The sequence below is a fragment of the Stigmatopora nigra genome, chromosome 11 (genome assembly GCF_051989575.1).
Source record: "Stigmatopora nigra isolate UIUO_SnigA chromosome 11, RoL_Snig_1.1, whole genome shotgun sequence".
NCBI classification, from domain to species: Eukaryota; Metazoa; Chordata; class Actinopteri; order Syngnathiformes; family Syngnathidae; genus Stigmatopora; species Stigmatopora nigra.
Window position 1 is genome coordinate 6,940,619 of NC_135518.1, and position 15,241 is coordinate 6,955,859.

The 15,241-nt window shown below is 42.9% G+C and overlaps 1 protein-coding gene across 1 annotated transcript in view; it reads right to left on the reverse strand.

The window, feature by feature from the left end:
• Positions 1 to 15,241, reverse strand: part of neb (nebulin) — a 49,492-nt gene that overhangs the window by 27,180 nt on the left and 7,071 nt on the right. Inside the window, exons 15-67 of the mRNA XM_077728592.1 lie at positions 14,587 to 14,691; positions 14,410 to 14,517; positions 14,214 to 14,327; positions 13,853 to 14,050; positions 13,568 to 13,675; positions 13,394 to 13,492; positions 13,216 to 13,320; positions 13,043 to 13,150; positions 12,600 to 12,911; positions 12,274 to 12,480; positions 12,089 to 12,193; positions 11,794 to 11,901; positions 11,411 to 11,722; positions 11,118 to 11,324; positions 10,937 to 11,041; positions 10,751 to 10,858; positions 10,312 to 10,623; positions 9,935 to 10,141; positions 9,730 to 9,834; positions 9,542 to 9,649; positions 9,146 to 9,457; positions 8,794 to 9,000; positions 8,615 to 8,719; positions 8,429 to 8,536; positions 8,013 to 8,324; positions 7,682 to 7,888; positions 7,507 to 7,611; positions 7,314 to 7,421; positions 6,899 to 7,210; positions 6,620 to 6,823; positions 6,435 to 6,539; positions 6,226 to 6,333; positions 5,826 to 6,137; positions 5,543 to 5,746; positions 5,344 to 5,448; positions 5,160 to 5,267; positions 4,654 to 4,965; positions 4,369 to 4,572; positions 4,156 to 4,260; positions 3,970 to 4,077; positions 3,570 to 3,881; positions 3,286 to 3,489; positions 3,112 to 3,216; positions 2,856 to 2,963; positions 2,424 to 2,735; positions 2,131 to 2,334; positions 1,946 to 2,050; positions 1,750 to 1,857; positions 1,365 to 1,676; positions 914 to 1,117; positions 728 to 832; positions 475 to 582; positions 77 to 388 (exon numbers count right to left, since the gene is read on the reverse strand). Of these exons, the coding sequence (XP_077584718.1) occupies positions 77 to 388; positions 475 to 582; positions 728 to 832; positions 914 to 1,117; positions 1,365 to 1,676; positions 1,750 to 1,857; positions 1,946 to 2,050; positions 2,131 to 2,334; positions 2,424 to 2,735; positions 2,856 to 2,963; positions 3,112 to 3,216; positions 3,286 to 3,489; positions 3,570 to 3,881; positions 3,970 to 4,077; positions 4,156 to 4,260; positions 4,369 to 4,572; positions 4,654 to 4,965; positions 5,160 to 5,267; positions 5,344 to 5,448; positions 5,543 to 5,746; positions 5,826 to 6,137; positions 6,226 to 6,333; positions 6,435 to 6,539; positions 6,620 to 6,823; positions 6,899 to 7,210; positions 7,314 to 7,421; positions 7,507 to 7,611; positions 7,682 to 7,888; positions 8,013 to 8,324; positions 8,429 to 8,536; positions 8,615 to 8,719; positions 8,794 to 9,000; positions 9,146 to 9,457; positions 9,542 to 9,649; positions 9,730 to 9,834; positions 9,935 to 10,141; positions 10,312 to 10,623; positions 10,751 to 10,858; positions 10,937 to 11,041; positions 11,118 to 11,324; positions 11,411 to 11,722; positions 11,794 to 11,901; positions 12,089 to 12,193; positions 12,274 to 12,480; positions 12,600 to 12,911; positions 13,043 to 13,150; positions 13,216 to 13,320; positions 13,394 to 13,492; positions 13,568 to 13,675; positions 13,853 to 14,050; positions 14,214 to 14,327; positions 14,410 to 14,517; positions 14,587 to 14,691 (9,291 nt within the window). The remainder of the gene's footprint in view (positions 1 to 76; positions 389 to 474; positions 583 to 727; positions 833 to 913; positions 1,118 to 1,364; positions 1,677 to 1,749; positions 1,858 to 1,945; positions 2,051 to 2,130; positions 2,335 to 2,423; positions 2,736 to 2,855; positions 2,964 to 3,111; positions 3,217 to 3,285; positions 3,490 to 3,569; positions 3,882 to 3,969; positions 4,078 to 4,155; positions 4,261 to 4,368; positions 4,573 to 4,653; positions 4,966 to 5,159; positions 5,268 to 5,343; positions 5,449 to 5,542; positions 5,747 to 5,825; positions 6,138 to 6,225; positions 6,334 to 6,434; positions 6,540 to 6,619; positions 6,824 to 6,898; positions 7,211 to 7,313; positions 7,422 to 7,506; positions 7,612 to 7,681; positions 7,889 to 8,012; positions 8,325 to 8,428; positions 8,537 to 8,614; positions 8,720 to 8,793; positions 9,001 to 9,145; positions 9,458 to 9,541; positions 9,650 to 9,729; positions 9,835 to 9,934; positions 10,142 to 10,311; positions 10,624 to 10,750; positions 10,859 to 10,936; positions 11,042 to 11,117; positions 11,325 to 11,410; positions 11,723 to 11,793; positions 11,902 to 12,088; positions 12,194 to 12,273; positions 12,481 to 12,599; positions 12,912 to 13,042; positions 13,151 to 13,215; positions 13,321 to 13,393; positions 13,493 to 13,567; positions 13,676 to 13,852; positions 14,051 to 14,213; positions 14,328 to 14,409; positions 14,518 to 14,586; positions 14,692 to 15,241) is intronic.

Genomic DNA, 15,241 nt, shown 5'->3' on the forward strand with positions numbered 1-15,241 from the left:
GCCAGTTAATCATTAAAGTCTTTGGTAAATTAGGTAGTTGTGATTGTTTAGTATTGGTGTGTCCCTACAATCTTACATCACTCTGGAGATCATAGACCTTCCTAGCCTGGACCACATCGTTGGAGTCGGGCAGGCAGGTCCATTGATGCAGGTGAGTACGGTAGTTGAAGTCATTGACTTGCTGCTGACACTTTTTGGCTAGTTCAATGGTCAGCATGTCCACTGGAAGGTTGAAATTAGTCTTGGTCTTCTCAAAGTCCTTCTTGTAGATATTGTCGCTGGCGATCCTGGCGGCGTGGGCGGCCAGCATAATCAAGGGGTCGTCGTTGACGCTCAGGGCCCCGATGTGGTGGCCGCATTGCTTACGGTAGCCTGCTTTGTACTTGTACTGAGATTTCAAAGTGAAATTATTGATTGGCATCCTATTAAAATAAACAGGCAATTTTACGCTTGGAAGTTGAGATTTGAACTTACGTCACTGACGATGTCTCGAGAAGCCTTGGCTGCTAAAACCGAAATGGCATCTTTGGGGAGCAAATAGCCATTTTTGATGATTTCCATGTAGCCTTCATGGTAATGTCTCTATTTGTAGGAAATAATGTTTTAGAAAAAAAAGAAAATTAATGTTGTTTTGTTGCGATAACACCCAATATCCTTCATTTTTTTTTATCTATTTGACTGTAGAGAAAAACATCTCTGGAGCATTCTGTATTCTGCAATGCTTTACCGGACTGGTGTTGAGCTTATTCTGCTTGGCTAGAATAATCTCAGGTGTGTCTGGCATGATGTGCAGGTTGGTTTTGTCGCTTTCCCATGCAGATGTATACGCTTTCTGCAAAAACAGTTATTTGTATTGATAAACAAACTGTTTTGTATTGCCAATGTACAAATTGACTGTGTAGGCGCAGTGTACCTTGTCCATGATTTGAGCATTGGCCAGTGCCAGGGCATACGGCATGTCACTGGTTTTGGCAGTGAATTTGAAGTTGCTGGGATGCTGGCGATATAGTCTCTCGCTCAATATTTCGGATGCTTTCTTTGCTTTCTCCACATCCACTGAGCCAATGGGAACCCAGCCGCAACCCCTGATCCATTCCATGTCTGCTTTGTACACAGCCTGTGAGGGATAAAGATTTTATTGAAGTTAGTGTGCATCTTGGTCAAACTCTCTTGCAAGTTCCCCATTATTTTTGACTTTGTCTTGCAAGCCTAAATCTAGTCAAACATACAATATGTACTAAATGATCCCCAGAATTCTGATTTTAGTGATTAAGGCTTACAATAAATGATGCTGAGGTCAAATAATGAAGTTCATGAGAATGGGCTTGCTATAAATGAACTGAGTCACAAGACAAACTACTCACGTTACTCTGAAGGTCGTAGGCCTTTCTCGCCTGCACCACGTCGTTGGAGTCCGGCAGGCAAGTCCAGTTGTGCAGGCGAGTTCTGTAGTTGAAATCATTGACTTGAATCTGGCATTTTTTGGCCAATTCCAGGTTCAACATGTCCACAGGCAGGTGGAATTTGGTCTTGGACTTGTTGAAGTCCTTTTTGTACAAATTGTCGCTGGCAATTTGGCCTGAGTTCAAGGCTAGCATGATCAGAGGATCATCATTGATGCTTAGTGCACCAATGTGGTGGCCAAGCTGCTTGCGGTATCCGGTCTTGTACTTGTACTGTATAAAGAACACAGTGAAAACTTGCATTTGAATTCAAATTAACACAAAATGTACATGACTTTTGACATACATCGCTAATGATCTCTCTTGAGCGTTTAGCAGCTACAACAGAAACTGCATCAGGTTTCATCACATAGCCCTGTTTGAACATGTCCTTCACGGCTTGCTTGTATATTTTCTGTGGAGAAGAGAAAATGTATAGTCAGGGTATTTGCCAGTAATGATTGATTGTATGAGCAATCAAGATGAACTAGAATAGATTTTACCTCGCTGAGGTTGTAAGCATTGGCTCTAGAAAGCAAAATTTCAGGTAGGTCCGCACCAACATGGTTCTTTGACTTCTCGGCCTCCCAAGCAGAAATGTAGTCTTTCTGTAATCACAAGTAAAACCGTAAAGAATGAAAATAACTTTTCATTTCATACAAGGAGCATTGCTTTGTGGGAAGCATACCTTGTTCATAATTTCAGCATTTGTTTTGGCAAGAACCATAGGCATGGCAGTCATGTCTGTCGTGTACTTAAAGGTGTCTTGTTTATGTTTGTAAAGGCGGTCGCTCAGAATTTTGGAGGCATTCTTGGCTTTCAAAACATCTAGGGAGCCAATAGGAACCCATCCCACACCCACAATCTCGTCCATGTCAGCTTTGTACACAGCCTAAACGAGGAAAGTTAAAAGGAATTAAAATAAGAACAACAAAACTCATCCTGGATAGATACATTTAACATTCAAACAACTACGCTTACATCACTCTGAAGATCATAGGCCTTCCTGGCCTGAACAACATCATTGGAGTCAGGCAGACATGTCCACTGGTGAAGGCGAGTGCGATAGTTGAAGTCGTTGACTTGAATCTGGCACTTCTTAGCCAGTTCAAGGCTCAACATGTCCACGGGCAGGTTAAATCGGGTCTTGGACATGTTGAAATCTTTCTTATAGAGAGCATCGCTGGCTATCTTGGCCGAGTTCAGGGCAAGCATGATCAGGGGGTCGTCATTGATGCTGCGAGCACCAATGTGGTGGCCCACTTGCTGTCGGTAGCCAGTTTTGTACTTGTACTGATGAAATCAAATGGGAAAGAATTGAACCACATATTTAGTTGTGACCTTTAGTCTTTGTTTTTTTTTTATTTCTGAATTTGCCTCATAATTGAGTGGTATGTTTGAAAATTCACTTACATCACTGACAATATCCCGAGAGGCTCTGGCACTCTTCACTGCGACGGCGTCTGGTGGCAGGTAATAGCCCTTTTTGATGTCCGCCTCATAACCTTGTCTGTAGTGTTTCTGTAATGAATATCACAAATATTATTGCAGAAGTATAGAAGTATCTAATTTTGGTAGGTTTTTTTTGGCATCTGCTCCATGGTGGACTGGACACAGCACTTGTTCAAACCAAACTGAGAATTTCAAAAAGTACAAGTTTAATGCTTACCCTGCTCATGTTGATAGCATTCTGCTGAGAGAGGATGATCTCTGGAGTATCAGGGTTGATGTGCACCTTGGTTTTCTCATTCTCCCATGCTTCGATGTAAAGGCGCTGGAACAAACCACAATTGTTTATGGAACATCTGGCATAAGCTTTTCATGTTATCCTAAATATGTCTACCTTGTTCATTGTCAAGGCATTGTTCTTAGCTAATTCAAGGTTCATTGCATCGATAGGGCTTGTAAATGGAACTTTGCTTGGAGGCTGACGATACTTCCTCTCGCTTAAGATCTCAGCAGCCTTCTTAGCCTTTTCCACATCGACTGACCCGACAGGGGCCCAGCCGAGACCCTGGAGCCACTTCAAGTCAGCCTTGTAGACGGACTGAAAAATAGGGATTGAATGAGCTTGAGGAAAACAAAAAAAGCCAGTTAGGTCATTAACTTTGTTAGAGCTACACTCACATCACTCTGCAAGTCGTAGGCGTGTCTTGCTTGGCGAACATCATTGGAATCAGGCAGGCAAGTCCACTGGTGCAGGCGAGTGATGTAGTTAGTATGATTGACCTGGATCTGGTTTTTCTTAGCGAGCTCAAAGGCTAACATGTCCACAGGCAAGTTAAACTTAGTCTTGGACTGGTTAAAGTCCTTTTTGTATAGGAAGTCACTGGCAATCTTGGCTGAGTTCAAAGCTAGCATGAGGAGAGGATCATCCTGGACACTGAGGGCCCCAATGTGGTGGCCAACCTGCTTGCGGTATCCAGTCTTGTACTTGTACTTTAGAGGAAGGACATGCCACAAAGGTTATTTGTCAGAATGTGAAATGAGTACATTTTTTGTTGTTGTTGAATGAATCAGAACTTACATCACTGGCAATGTCCCTGGATGCCTTGGCAGCACGAATGGCAATGGCATCATTGCGCATATCATAACCCTTCTTCTTGGCCTCTTCATTCGCTTGCTTGTACAATTTCTATAATTGGCCAAAACATGCATTAAGATAAAACAACGCCAGCATATATTTGAGTAGAAAGAGTAAATGTTTATTTACCAAGCTGTAGTTGTAGTTGTTGGCTTTTGCGAGAACGACATCCATAGCGTCAGGCATGACGTGGATCTTAGTCTTCTCTTTTTCCCAGGCGTCAATGTAGGCTTTCTGCAATCACACAACACCAACATTGTCAGTTTATATCACAGAAGTCTAGATAGATTTATTTTATTTAAATATATTTAACCATGATGATATTCTTAGTCATGATAATACCTGGTTCATGACTTCAGCATTGGCTTTGGCCAGCACCATGGGCATGTCCTCAGTTGAGACCTTATACTTGTAGTTGCTTGGGTGTTGGCGGTACTTCTGTTCACTCAAGATTTCACCAGCTTTTTTGACCTTTTCTACCTCCAGGGAACCGGCAGGTACCCAGCCAACACCCTGTTGCAGCCTCAGGTCTTCCTTGTAAACATTCTATGAAGGGGACAAAAGGTTGATTGGAATATTGTCTTCTAAATTTAGAACATTTTCATTCATTCTTATTCATTTTCATACATCACTCTGCAGGTCGTAGGCATGTTTGGCTTGGCGAACATCATTTGAGTCAGGCAGGCATGTCCAGTTGTGCAGGCGAGTGATATAGTTAGCATGGTTGACTTGGATCTGGTTCTTTTTAGCCAGCTCAAAGGCTAGCATGTCCACGGGAAGGTGGAATCTTGTCTTGGACTGGTTAAAGTCCTTCTTGTAAAGGTAGTCGCTGGCGATCTTGGCTGAGTTGAGGGCCAACATGAGGAGAGGATCATCGTGGATACTGAGGGCCCCAATGTGGTGGCCGACCTGCTTGCGATATCCGGTCTTGTACTTGTACTGGGAAAAGAATGTGTCTGATTATTTGTAAGGACATATCAAATAGGAAATTGAAGTTGGACATTTTCTGTTGGAATCCATTCAATGTGACTATTTTTCATTGGAATAATTTCAAATGTCCAGGTCTTACTTTCACTAATTAAAAAAAAAAGTAAACCCCTTAGAGACATGAGCTCTAAATAGCAAAAACTTACGTCACTAGCTATGTCTCTAGAAGCCTTGGCTGCAAGGATAGAAATAGCATCTTTCCCCAGGTCGTAGCCTTTTTTCTTGGCCTCTTCATTTGCCTGCTTGTACAGTTTCTGTTGAAGGGGAAAAAGAGATTAAGATACAAGCTTAGCAAAAAATGGGATCACAGCAGCCATATTGTTCATTTACCAAACTATAGTTGATGTTGTTTGCTTTTGCAAGGACAACATCCATAGCGTCAGGCATGATGTGGATCATGGACTTGTCGTTTTCCCAGGCTTCTTGATATGCTTTCTGAAAGCAGTTCCAGGCAAACCATGTTATAAACACCAAATCAATGATGACATTTTTGTCCTACTTGAGTGATGTGTCATGTATATTTGAATACCTTGTTCATGACTTGAGCATTTGCCTTAGCCAGCACCATGGGCATGTCCTCGGTGGATACCTTATACTTGTAATTGCTCGGGTGCTGGCGGTACTTCTGTTCACTCAGGATCTCACCTGCTTTCTTCACTTTCTCTACATCCAAGGAACCAATAGGAACCCAGCCAACACCCTGCTGCAACTTCAATTCTTCCTTGTAAACATTCTGGCCAGGGCAAAAAGGTTTTATTGAAATATTGTCTCACAAATTGCCATTTTGTTTTCATCTATAATAATTTTCTTACATCGCTTTGGAGGTCGTAAGCGTGTCTGGCTTGGCGAACATCGTTAGAATCGGGCAGGCAGGTCCACTGGTGCAGGCGGGTGATGTAGTTGGTGTGGTTGACTTGGATCTGATTCTTCTTGGCAAGCTCAAAGGCCATCATGTCCACAGGCAAATTGAACTTGGTCTTAGACTGGTTGAAGTCCTTCTTGTAGAGAACGTCACTGGCAATCTTGGCTGAGTTCAATGCCAGCATAAGTAGAGGGTCATCCTGGACGCTAAGGGCCCCAATGTGGTGGCCCACTTGTTTTCTGTACCCGGTCTTGTATTTGTACTAAAGGAGGATTGAAAAAGACCACATTTGGGATTCATGGGGTTTGAACATCCAGACAAATCACTGCCAAAATGAATAGCAATCTTACATCACTGGCAATGTCTCGGGATGCCTTGGCTGCCAGGATAGAAATTGCATTTTGGCCTAAGTCGTAGCCCTTCTTCTTGGCGTCTTCGTTTGCCTGTTTGTATTGTTTCTAGAAACAGAAAACAAAATGCCAAAAAAAAAAATTAAGAAAATCCTCTGACTATATTTTCATGAGTTGACTAAATAGTTGCTTGTTTAAAAAAAACTCACCACACTGTAGTTGAGTTTGTTGGCTTTGGCCAGGACAATATCCATAGCATCTGGCATTATATGAATGGTAGTCTTATCTTTGTCCCAGGCTTCAGTGTAGGCATTCTGCAAATTTGTGGATTCAAATACATATTTAAAAAAATGGAACTCACTGATAATTTATGAACACCCCTATTTAAACACACCTTGTTCATGACTTGAGCATTGGCCTTAGCCAGCACCATGGGCATGTCCTCAGTTGTAACCTTATACTTGTAGTTGCTCGGGTGCTGGCGGTATTTCTGTTCACTCAGGATCTCACCGGCTTTTTTCACCTTCTCCACATCTAGTGAACCAATAGGGACCCAACCAATGCCTTGAAGAAGCTTCAGCTCTTCCTTGTAGACCACCTAATCAAGACAAGTGTCGTTGGTTATTATTTGTTTCCTAAACCAGAGTTTCTAGAACTTTTGGCTTCCACTCACGTCACTCTGCAAGTCGTACGCGTGTCTGGCTTGTCGGACATCATTGGAGTCAGGCAGACATGTCCAGTTGTGCAGGCGGGTAATGTAATTGGTGTGGTTGACCTGGATCTGATTCTTCTTGGCAAGCTCAAAGGCCATCATGTCTACTGGCAGGTGGAATCTAGTTTTGGACTGGTTAAAGTCCTTCTTGTAGAGGGCATCACTTGCGATCTTGGCTGAATTCAAAGCCAACATGAGGAGAGGGTCATCCTGAATGCTGAGGGCCCCAATGTGGTGGCCGACCTGCTTGCGATATCCAGTCTTGTACTTATACTGCAAGAAAATGAAGTATTGGAGGAAATATTTTGATCAGGTTTGGGTAATTAAATAAAGATGGAAATTATAAGGGACATAAAAGAACACTTGAAATACTTACGTCACTTGCAATAATCGTTGAGGCTTTAGCAGCCTGGACTGAGATTGCATCGGCACGGACGTTGTGACCCTTCTTTTTGGCTAGCTCATTGTCCAGTTTGTACAGTTTCTAATGACAACAAGAAAATGTGTCAAACTGATCCTACGGTGCAGCCACTGGTTGATAAGTAATAGAATAGTTATAAAGTTCTTACCTCGCTGTAGTTTTTCTTGTTATCTCTGGCCAGAACGACATCCATGGCATCAGGCATGATGTGGATTGTTCTCTTGTCATGGTCCCAGGCTTTGGTGTAAGATTGCTGTAAGTACAAGTTTGTGAGTTTGCAGACACAAAAATGCTTTTAAAAGACCTTTTGTCCTTTACAGTACCTTATCCATGATCTGGTTGTTGGCAGAGGCCAATGCCAGGTCCATAGAGTGCATATCTTTGGTGAATTTAAAGGTGCTGGGATGCTGGCGGTATCCATGATCCCTCAAGATATGGCCTGCTGTTTTAACTTTCTCCACCTCCAATGAACCGATGGGTACCCAACCAATTCCTCTAATGTAGTTTTGATACTCACTCTTGTACTGGTTCTGTGGGAGAAACAGTACATGTTTCCTGTGTGTCTTTCATCATTAGATAATGGGCAATCAATTTTTTGAGGCGGGGGTTAAGTCATTGCAGTCTTTCACAATACTCCACATATGGTAGTCTTACATCACTGGCAATAAACTGCATGTTCCGGGCCAGTTCCAGGTTCATGGCGTCCGGCAGGACAGTGTAGTGGGGAATAATGCTCTTATAACCGGTCATGGTCTGCACAGTCGAGGCGTGCTTGGCGTGGGCTAAACTCATCATGTCCACAGGTGAGTGGTATTTGAGCTTGGATTTATGGTAATCCTTCTTGTAGTTCTTGTCGCTCTGCAGCCTTGCCACCTCCATGTAATGGACTAGCAGGGGGTCGTCCTGCATGCTACGGAAGCCCACATGATGCCCCTTTGCTTTCTCGAAAGCTAATTTGTACTTGTGCTAGAATGACAAAAAAATCAAAGGTAAAACATATGCCAAAAAAACAGGTAAATTCTGCTAGTCTTAATTTTTCATTCTATTATTGATTTCATTATCAAACTCACATTACTGGCAATGTTGGAACTAGACCTGGCAGCTACAATTGGGATGGCATCGGCTCTTAGGTCGTAGCCCTTGTTGGCCATTTCGACAAGGCCAGATTTGTAGAGTTTCTGTGATTAAAAAGTGGGACAGTTGTGGAGTTGACTCATTGTATTGTTGAGCTGAATTATTTCAATAAGTCAACTTACGTTGCTCATATTGATGGCATTAGCTTTAGCCAGAACAATCTCAGGAGCGTCTGGCATGATGTGGACCGTCAGTTTGTCCTTTTCCCAAGCAGCCGTGTAAGCTTTCTGAAAATTAATTCCACAGCTTTAGCATGTTTGGAGATTTTAGAGCTTAATAGATCTATTCAAATGTGATGCACCTTATCCATGATCTGGTTGTTGGCCGTGGCCAGGGCCAAGTCCATGGAGTCCATTAACTTGCTGTACTTGAAGTTGGATGGGTGAGTGCGGTACTTGGTCTCACTTATGATATCACTTCCAACCTTAGCAGTTTCCACCCCGAGTGAGCCAATGGGTACCCAGCCGATACCTCTAACATAGTTGTTCCAGTCTGACTTATAATCACACTGGAAAGAAAGAAATCATCAGTGAGAAGCCACAGTAAGACTAAAAAAAATGGAAAGTCAATACTTGAACTTATCATTTTCACATATGACTTTCACTTCCACACACAGTTCAATAGAATAACAAAATTGAAATTATGTTACTTACATCACTAGATTGAGTGTTCATCGTACGAGCCAGCACAAAATTCATGGCATCTGGAAGAAGAGTGTTGGTATGGTGGATCTTCCTGTATCCGGCCATTGTCTGAGCAGCTGATGCTTGCTTGGCATGGACCACACTCAACATATCAACGGGCGAGTGGTACTTCAGCTTGGACTTGTGGTAGTCTTTCTTGTAATTTTTGTCGCTCTGGAACTTGGCTACCTCCATGTAGTGGACTAGCAGGGGGTCATCCTGCAGACTACGGAAGCCTACGTGGTGGCCTTTCTCCTTTTCGTAAGCAAGTTTGTATTTGAACTGTAATGGCAAGCCAGAGGAGTATATTTACAGCGCATATTGGTTATGATGCAGGTCAACACGACAACATTTTTTTTGGCTTACGTTACTGGCGATATTTGTGCTTGATTTGGCTGCTGTGATGGGAATGGCATCTGCTTTCAGATTATAGCCCTTGTTGGCCATCTCCACCAAACCGGATTTGTAAAGTTTCTGCATAGCATCCACACAAAAAAAGTATTTTTAAGATACAACTATTGAGTTTCTGATGTGACATTAGAAAGTGAATTTACATTGCTCATGTTGATGGCATTGGCCTTGGCCAGAACAATTTCAGGAGCATCTGGCATGATGTGGATTGTTCGTTTGTCCTTCTCCCAAGCAGCCGTGTAAGCTTTCTATTAATGAAAAAGAGTGTTAAGATAAATGAGCATTGGAACCACATGTTCTAATTGTGAAATTGTTTGGCCTAGATTGAAGTGCTTAACGGTGACACACCTTATCCATGATCTGGTTGTTGACGGTGGCCAGGGCAATGTCCATTGAGTCCATCAACTTGCTGTACTTGAAGTTGGATGGATGAGTGCGGTACTTGGTCTCGCTTAGGATCTCACCACCAACCTTGGCAGTTTCTACCCCAAGCGAACCTATCGGTACCCAGCCGCTACCTTTGACATAGTTGTTCCATTCGGATTTGTAATCACACTGTAGAAAAAAAATCTCATAAGTGAGTGGTTACATTTTTAGAGCTGAATATCAAAAGCTTCCTATAAAATGTGATTAATTCTTTCTATTACTCTTCAAAACATTTTATTCAAAAGATTTGCTTTAAAAAATGTAGTTGCTGAACACATAAAATAACATAATGAACTTACATCACTGGACTGTGTGTTCATAGTACGAGCCAGCACAAAGTTCATCGCGTCAGGAAGGAGAGCGTTTGTGTGGTGAATCTTCCTGTAGCCCGCCATGGTCTGAGCAGCCGATGCTTGCTTAGCGTGGACTACGCTCAACATATCGACTGGCGAGTGGTACTTGAGCTTGGACTTGTGGTAGTCTTTCTTGTAATTTTTGTCGCTCTGCAACTTGGCTAGCTCCATGTAGTGGACCAGCAGGGGGTCGTCCTGAAGGCTTCGGAAGCCAACGTGGTGGCCTCGGTCCTTTTCAAACTCTTTCTTGTATTGTACCTAAAAACAAGGCAATAGTGACTTCCGTTCCAGGGGGACACAACATTCTTTGTTTTAAGGCTTATTTTTGTTTTGAGTGCTCTAGCCTGGTTTTGGTGAGAAAACTTAGGCTTGTGGTTTTACTCACATTGCTGGCAATATGTCTCCCAAGCTTGGCATGCTGTATGGGAATGGCATCAAGTCTCAAGTCGTAGCCTTTGGCAATGTCGTCCAGCCACTTTTGCTTGTAGTGACTCTGTGTGGAAAGACACATACAGTATTAAAATGTTCTTTTTCTATTTAAAAAAAAAGTCCTAAAGTATTATCGCCTTACCTCACTCAGCGTTTGAGCATTAAATTTAGCCTGGATGAATTCAGGGCTGTCTGCTGGGAGGTGGTAGGTATGCATGAACTTCTCACCAGAAGCTTTGTATGCAGCCTGAGGGGATAGAAAAAATAAATCTATAAAATATCAGTATTCTAAAACAAAAGACTGTAAAACAAAGGCATATTACAGAGTCCAGTTGCTTGGAGTTGCTTAGTGCCAGGGACATGTTCATGCTGTCACTGGTGCTGGTGAACTTGAATGTGCTGGGATGCTGACGGTAGCTGATCTCATCCAATGCCGCTTTGGCAGCTTTGGCCTTCTCCACATCCAGAGAACCGATCGGAACCCACCCGGAACCTTGGTAGTAGTTTGTGTAATCGGCTTTGTAAGCATTCTGTAGAAAACCATACATATCTATTGTATGATTTTGATTGAAATAATAACAATGTCAGAATTGTAATCCAAATTCATAGATCGTACGTCGCTCTGAATATCCATCATGTCCTTGCACCGCTGCACTTGTAAGTTATCAGGAAGAAGTTGGTAGTCGTGAAGGTATGTCCTGTAGCCAATCATGGTCTGTACAGTAGAGCCGTGCTTGGCGTGAGCTACGCTCATCATGTCCACCGGCGAGTGATACTTGAGCTTGACTTGATGATAGTCCTTCTTGTAGTTTCTGTCACTCTGCAGCTTGGCCACCTCCATGTAGTGGACCAGCAATGGGTCATCCTGTAGGCTACGGAAACCCACGTGTTTGCCCTTTGCCTTCTCATGGGCCAGTTTGTACTTGTACTGCAAAAGAAGAAAGTAGAAACCTCAGGTGAAATCAGTGTGGAAATAATTGAAATGTGTGGACAACTCACGTTACTGGCAATGTCTCTGCTAGTCTTCGCTGCCACAATCGGGATAGCATCTTCTTTCATTTGATGTCCTTTGAGCAGATCTCGACGGTGAGCGTATGTGTAGTAATTCTGGCGAGAACCATTCGTGTTAGGATTACGATGGCCAAGATGCAGAGTGTATTGACCGTCAAAACAGTTGGCGAGATAAGACAACTCCTCTATCAGTCATATTACAATGTGGTGAATACATCTATATTTTAGCATGTATTTCAGCATATAGAGACATCCATGAGACACAGATTGCAAAACCACTAACCTTGCTGATATTGGCAGCATTGTATTTGGCCTGCATCAGTTCTGGAGTATCAGCGGGCAGATGATAAGTGTGCATGAATTTCTCGCCACTGGCTTTGTAGTCTTTCTGCAGAGTCCAAAACAAGAGACCGTTTCAAAATAGTAGAAGGGTCACTAAAGAAAAAACCTTGTGAAAAAGAGTCTCACAGCATTGAGAATCTGGGAATTGGCCTTGACTAGCTCCATGTTCATAGAGTCAGACAAGCTGGTAAACTTGAAGGTAGCAGGGTGCTGTCTGTATTTCCTCTCGTCTAAAGCTGCTCCCGCCGCCTTTGCTTTCTCTATATCCAGTGAGCCAATCGGGACCCAACCGATTCCTTTGACGCAGCTCTCATAATCTTGCTTGTATTGGTTCTACAAAAGAAAAGCCAGTGTTGTTGGTTATGTAAACTCATTAAACTTAATCATTGAGGCCAACAGGTACTTCTGCATTTGAACTTAGATTGACGTTGGTTGAAAAGGTTTGCACTTACATCGCTGGCATTGTAATTCATGGTGCGAGCCAGATCCAGGTTCATAGCATCCGGCAGAAGACAATAGTTATGTTGGGGCTGCTTGTAGCCAGTCATGGTCTGCACAGCCGAGGCGTGCTTGGCATGGGACACGCTCAACATGTCCACAGGGGAGTGGAACTTGAGCTTGACCTTGTGGTAGTCCTCCTTGTAGTTCTTGTCGCTCTGTCTCTTGGCAACCTCCATGTAGTGGACCAGCAACGGGTCATCCTGCAGGCTAAGGAGGCCCACGTGGTGGCCTTTTTCTTTCTCGTATGCCTTCTTGTACTGCACCTGCAGGGTTCATTCCAAGGTCGCAATGTGTCATGTTTAGTGAAAGTGAGGGACTCGGGTCACATAGACCTGACTTAAGTCAGAATATAGAAACTGAGTACAAGTGACTTGTGAAAATAGTAAAACTTTACATCACTGGCAGCGTGTCTGGCAGCTTTGGCGGCAACAATAGGGATGGCGTCGGGCTGTAGGTCATAGCCTTTGGCAATGAGATCCTGCCATGCGTATTTGTAGTAGTTCTGAAACAGTAAAACCACATGAAAGATCAGTCAAAAACCTTGCTAAGATTGTGTAATTGCCTTACGTTGCTAATATTGTATGCGTTGCATTTGGCCTGGAGGAACTCGGGAATGTCGGCGGGAAGTGAGTATTTCTGGTGGATGTCTTCCAGACCTCTCTTGTAGAACAACTGTAATAAAACAAAGATACATTAGGGAAGAGTCGTCTATTGGAGAGAACGCGGAAAAAGATCGATAACTCACATCGCTCCTCTGAAGCTGGTTGACTTTGGCTTGCATCATGATAGGGTGGTCATCGATGGATGTGAAGGGGATGGTGTCTGGGTGCTGTCTGTATTTTTTCTTTATTTAGAAAAACAGTCATGTGAAACCTTTCTCGCAACTTTTGGCCAGATATTTGTTAATTGGAGGACATACCTCGCAAAGGATTTCCGCTGCCTTCTTGGCCTTTTCGACTTCCAAGGAGCCAAACGGCACCCACGGGGCACCCTTTGTGTAGTTGTTGTAGTCGGACTTGTACTCGTTCTGAAGTAAAAACACGTTTGCTCAATCTTTGATTATCTTTAACTGACACTTCAGGTATGAATGGATCAAAAGTCTGACTTTTTGTCATAGTCTGGTTAGTATTCTCTGTTTTATTTGATTTATTTTTGTTGGCCTTTTGCTGTTTGTTTTATCATCACAATTAGGGTTGGAACTCACATCACTCTGGATGATGTTGGCCTTCTTGGCCGTGTCCAGCAGCACAGTATCATGGGGAAGGAAAAAGTTGGTATTGATGCTGCGGTAGCCGGTCATACTGGCGATGGCCTGTGAGTGCTTAGCCTGAGTCACAGACATCATGTCCAGAGGCGTGTGATACTTGGTTTTGATCTTTTCATAGTCCTTTTTGTACTCGCGCTGTGGGAAAATAAAAAATGAAACTATTCAAGTAAGTTAAGGAGTTTTTGGCCTTAAAACCTGAGTCGTTATCAAACTGAGATCCAGGGAGTCAAAAGCAATTAAACAACCTCTGGACCCCAAAAGTTTGAGAACCTGGAAAAGTTAACTAAAGTTTGCGTACATCGCTCTGGATTTTGGCCACGTGAACAGAATGCAGGATCTTGGGATCGTCGTGAATGCTGAGAGCTCCCACCATCTGACCCTTGTTTTGCTCGTACTCTTTCTTGTATTTCACCTATGACAAACCAGAAATATACAAACATCTTGTGATTCAATTCTAAGGTTTTTAAAATATTTGAGCGAGACATACTACATACATCGCTGGCAATGTTGGTGTGAGCCCGGGCGGCCAAGATCGGGATGGAGTCCCCTTTAACCTCAAACTTCCTGGCCTTAGTTCTCTCCCAGTCATATTTGTAGCAGCTCTGTGTGGAGGGTTTGGTGTTTGACAATTGTTGTTTGTATTCACGGTATGCACCAGGGTCTTAACTCACATCACTGAGGTTGAAGGCGTTCACTCGGGACTGGACGAATAAGGGGTAGTCTGGAGGTAGACTGTTCTTGCACTTGGTCTCTTCGTACTGGGCCTTGTAGTTTAGCTGCAAGCACAAAAGGTATTTCGTAAACGGCAGCAGATAAGATGAGATTTGATTCCGTCCTTTATTAAATAGGCATCCAATTGGCATTCTAGAAATAGATGCATTCTTCTCAGCCAAGAAGGAAGACAACATTTGAATTAGTTTATTAATTACATTTCATTAGATTATGATACAGTTTCTCAATTGCTAGCTTGGTCATTGATCCTAGTGCTGTGTGAGTCTCTACATAGAAAAAAAATCCAGGACTCTGCTTCCGAAAGGAATCGGTTTAATGCGGAGCCAGCATTTGCTACCAAATGGGTGAATTTGATCAGATAAGACAACTGGCTCCTCAGTAAAATTGATAGTATTCAAAAGTATACATTTTTCAAAGACTCTTTTACATATTTTGCATCATTGCTCACCAGTAGCTTATTTTAAGTACCATAAGACACCAGCAATGTGCCAGTACATTCTCTCTGTTTCAGATCTAGTATTTTGGGCTTGCTGAGTACTGATTGCTATATTTACTCCAGAGCCAGACGGATCTCAGGTTTCTATGCCACATTGG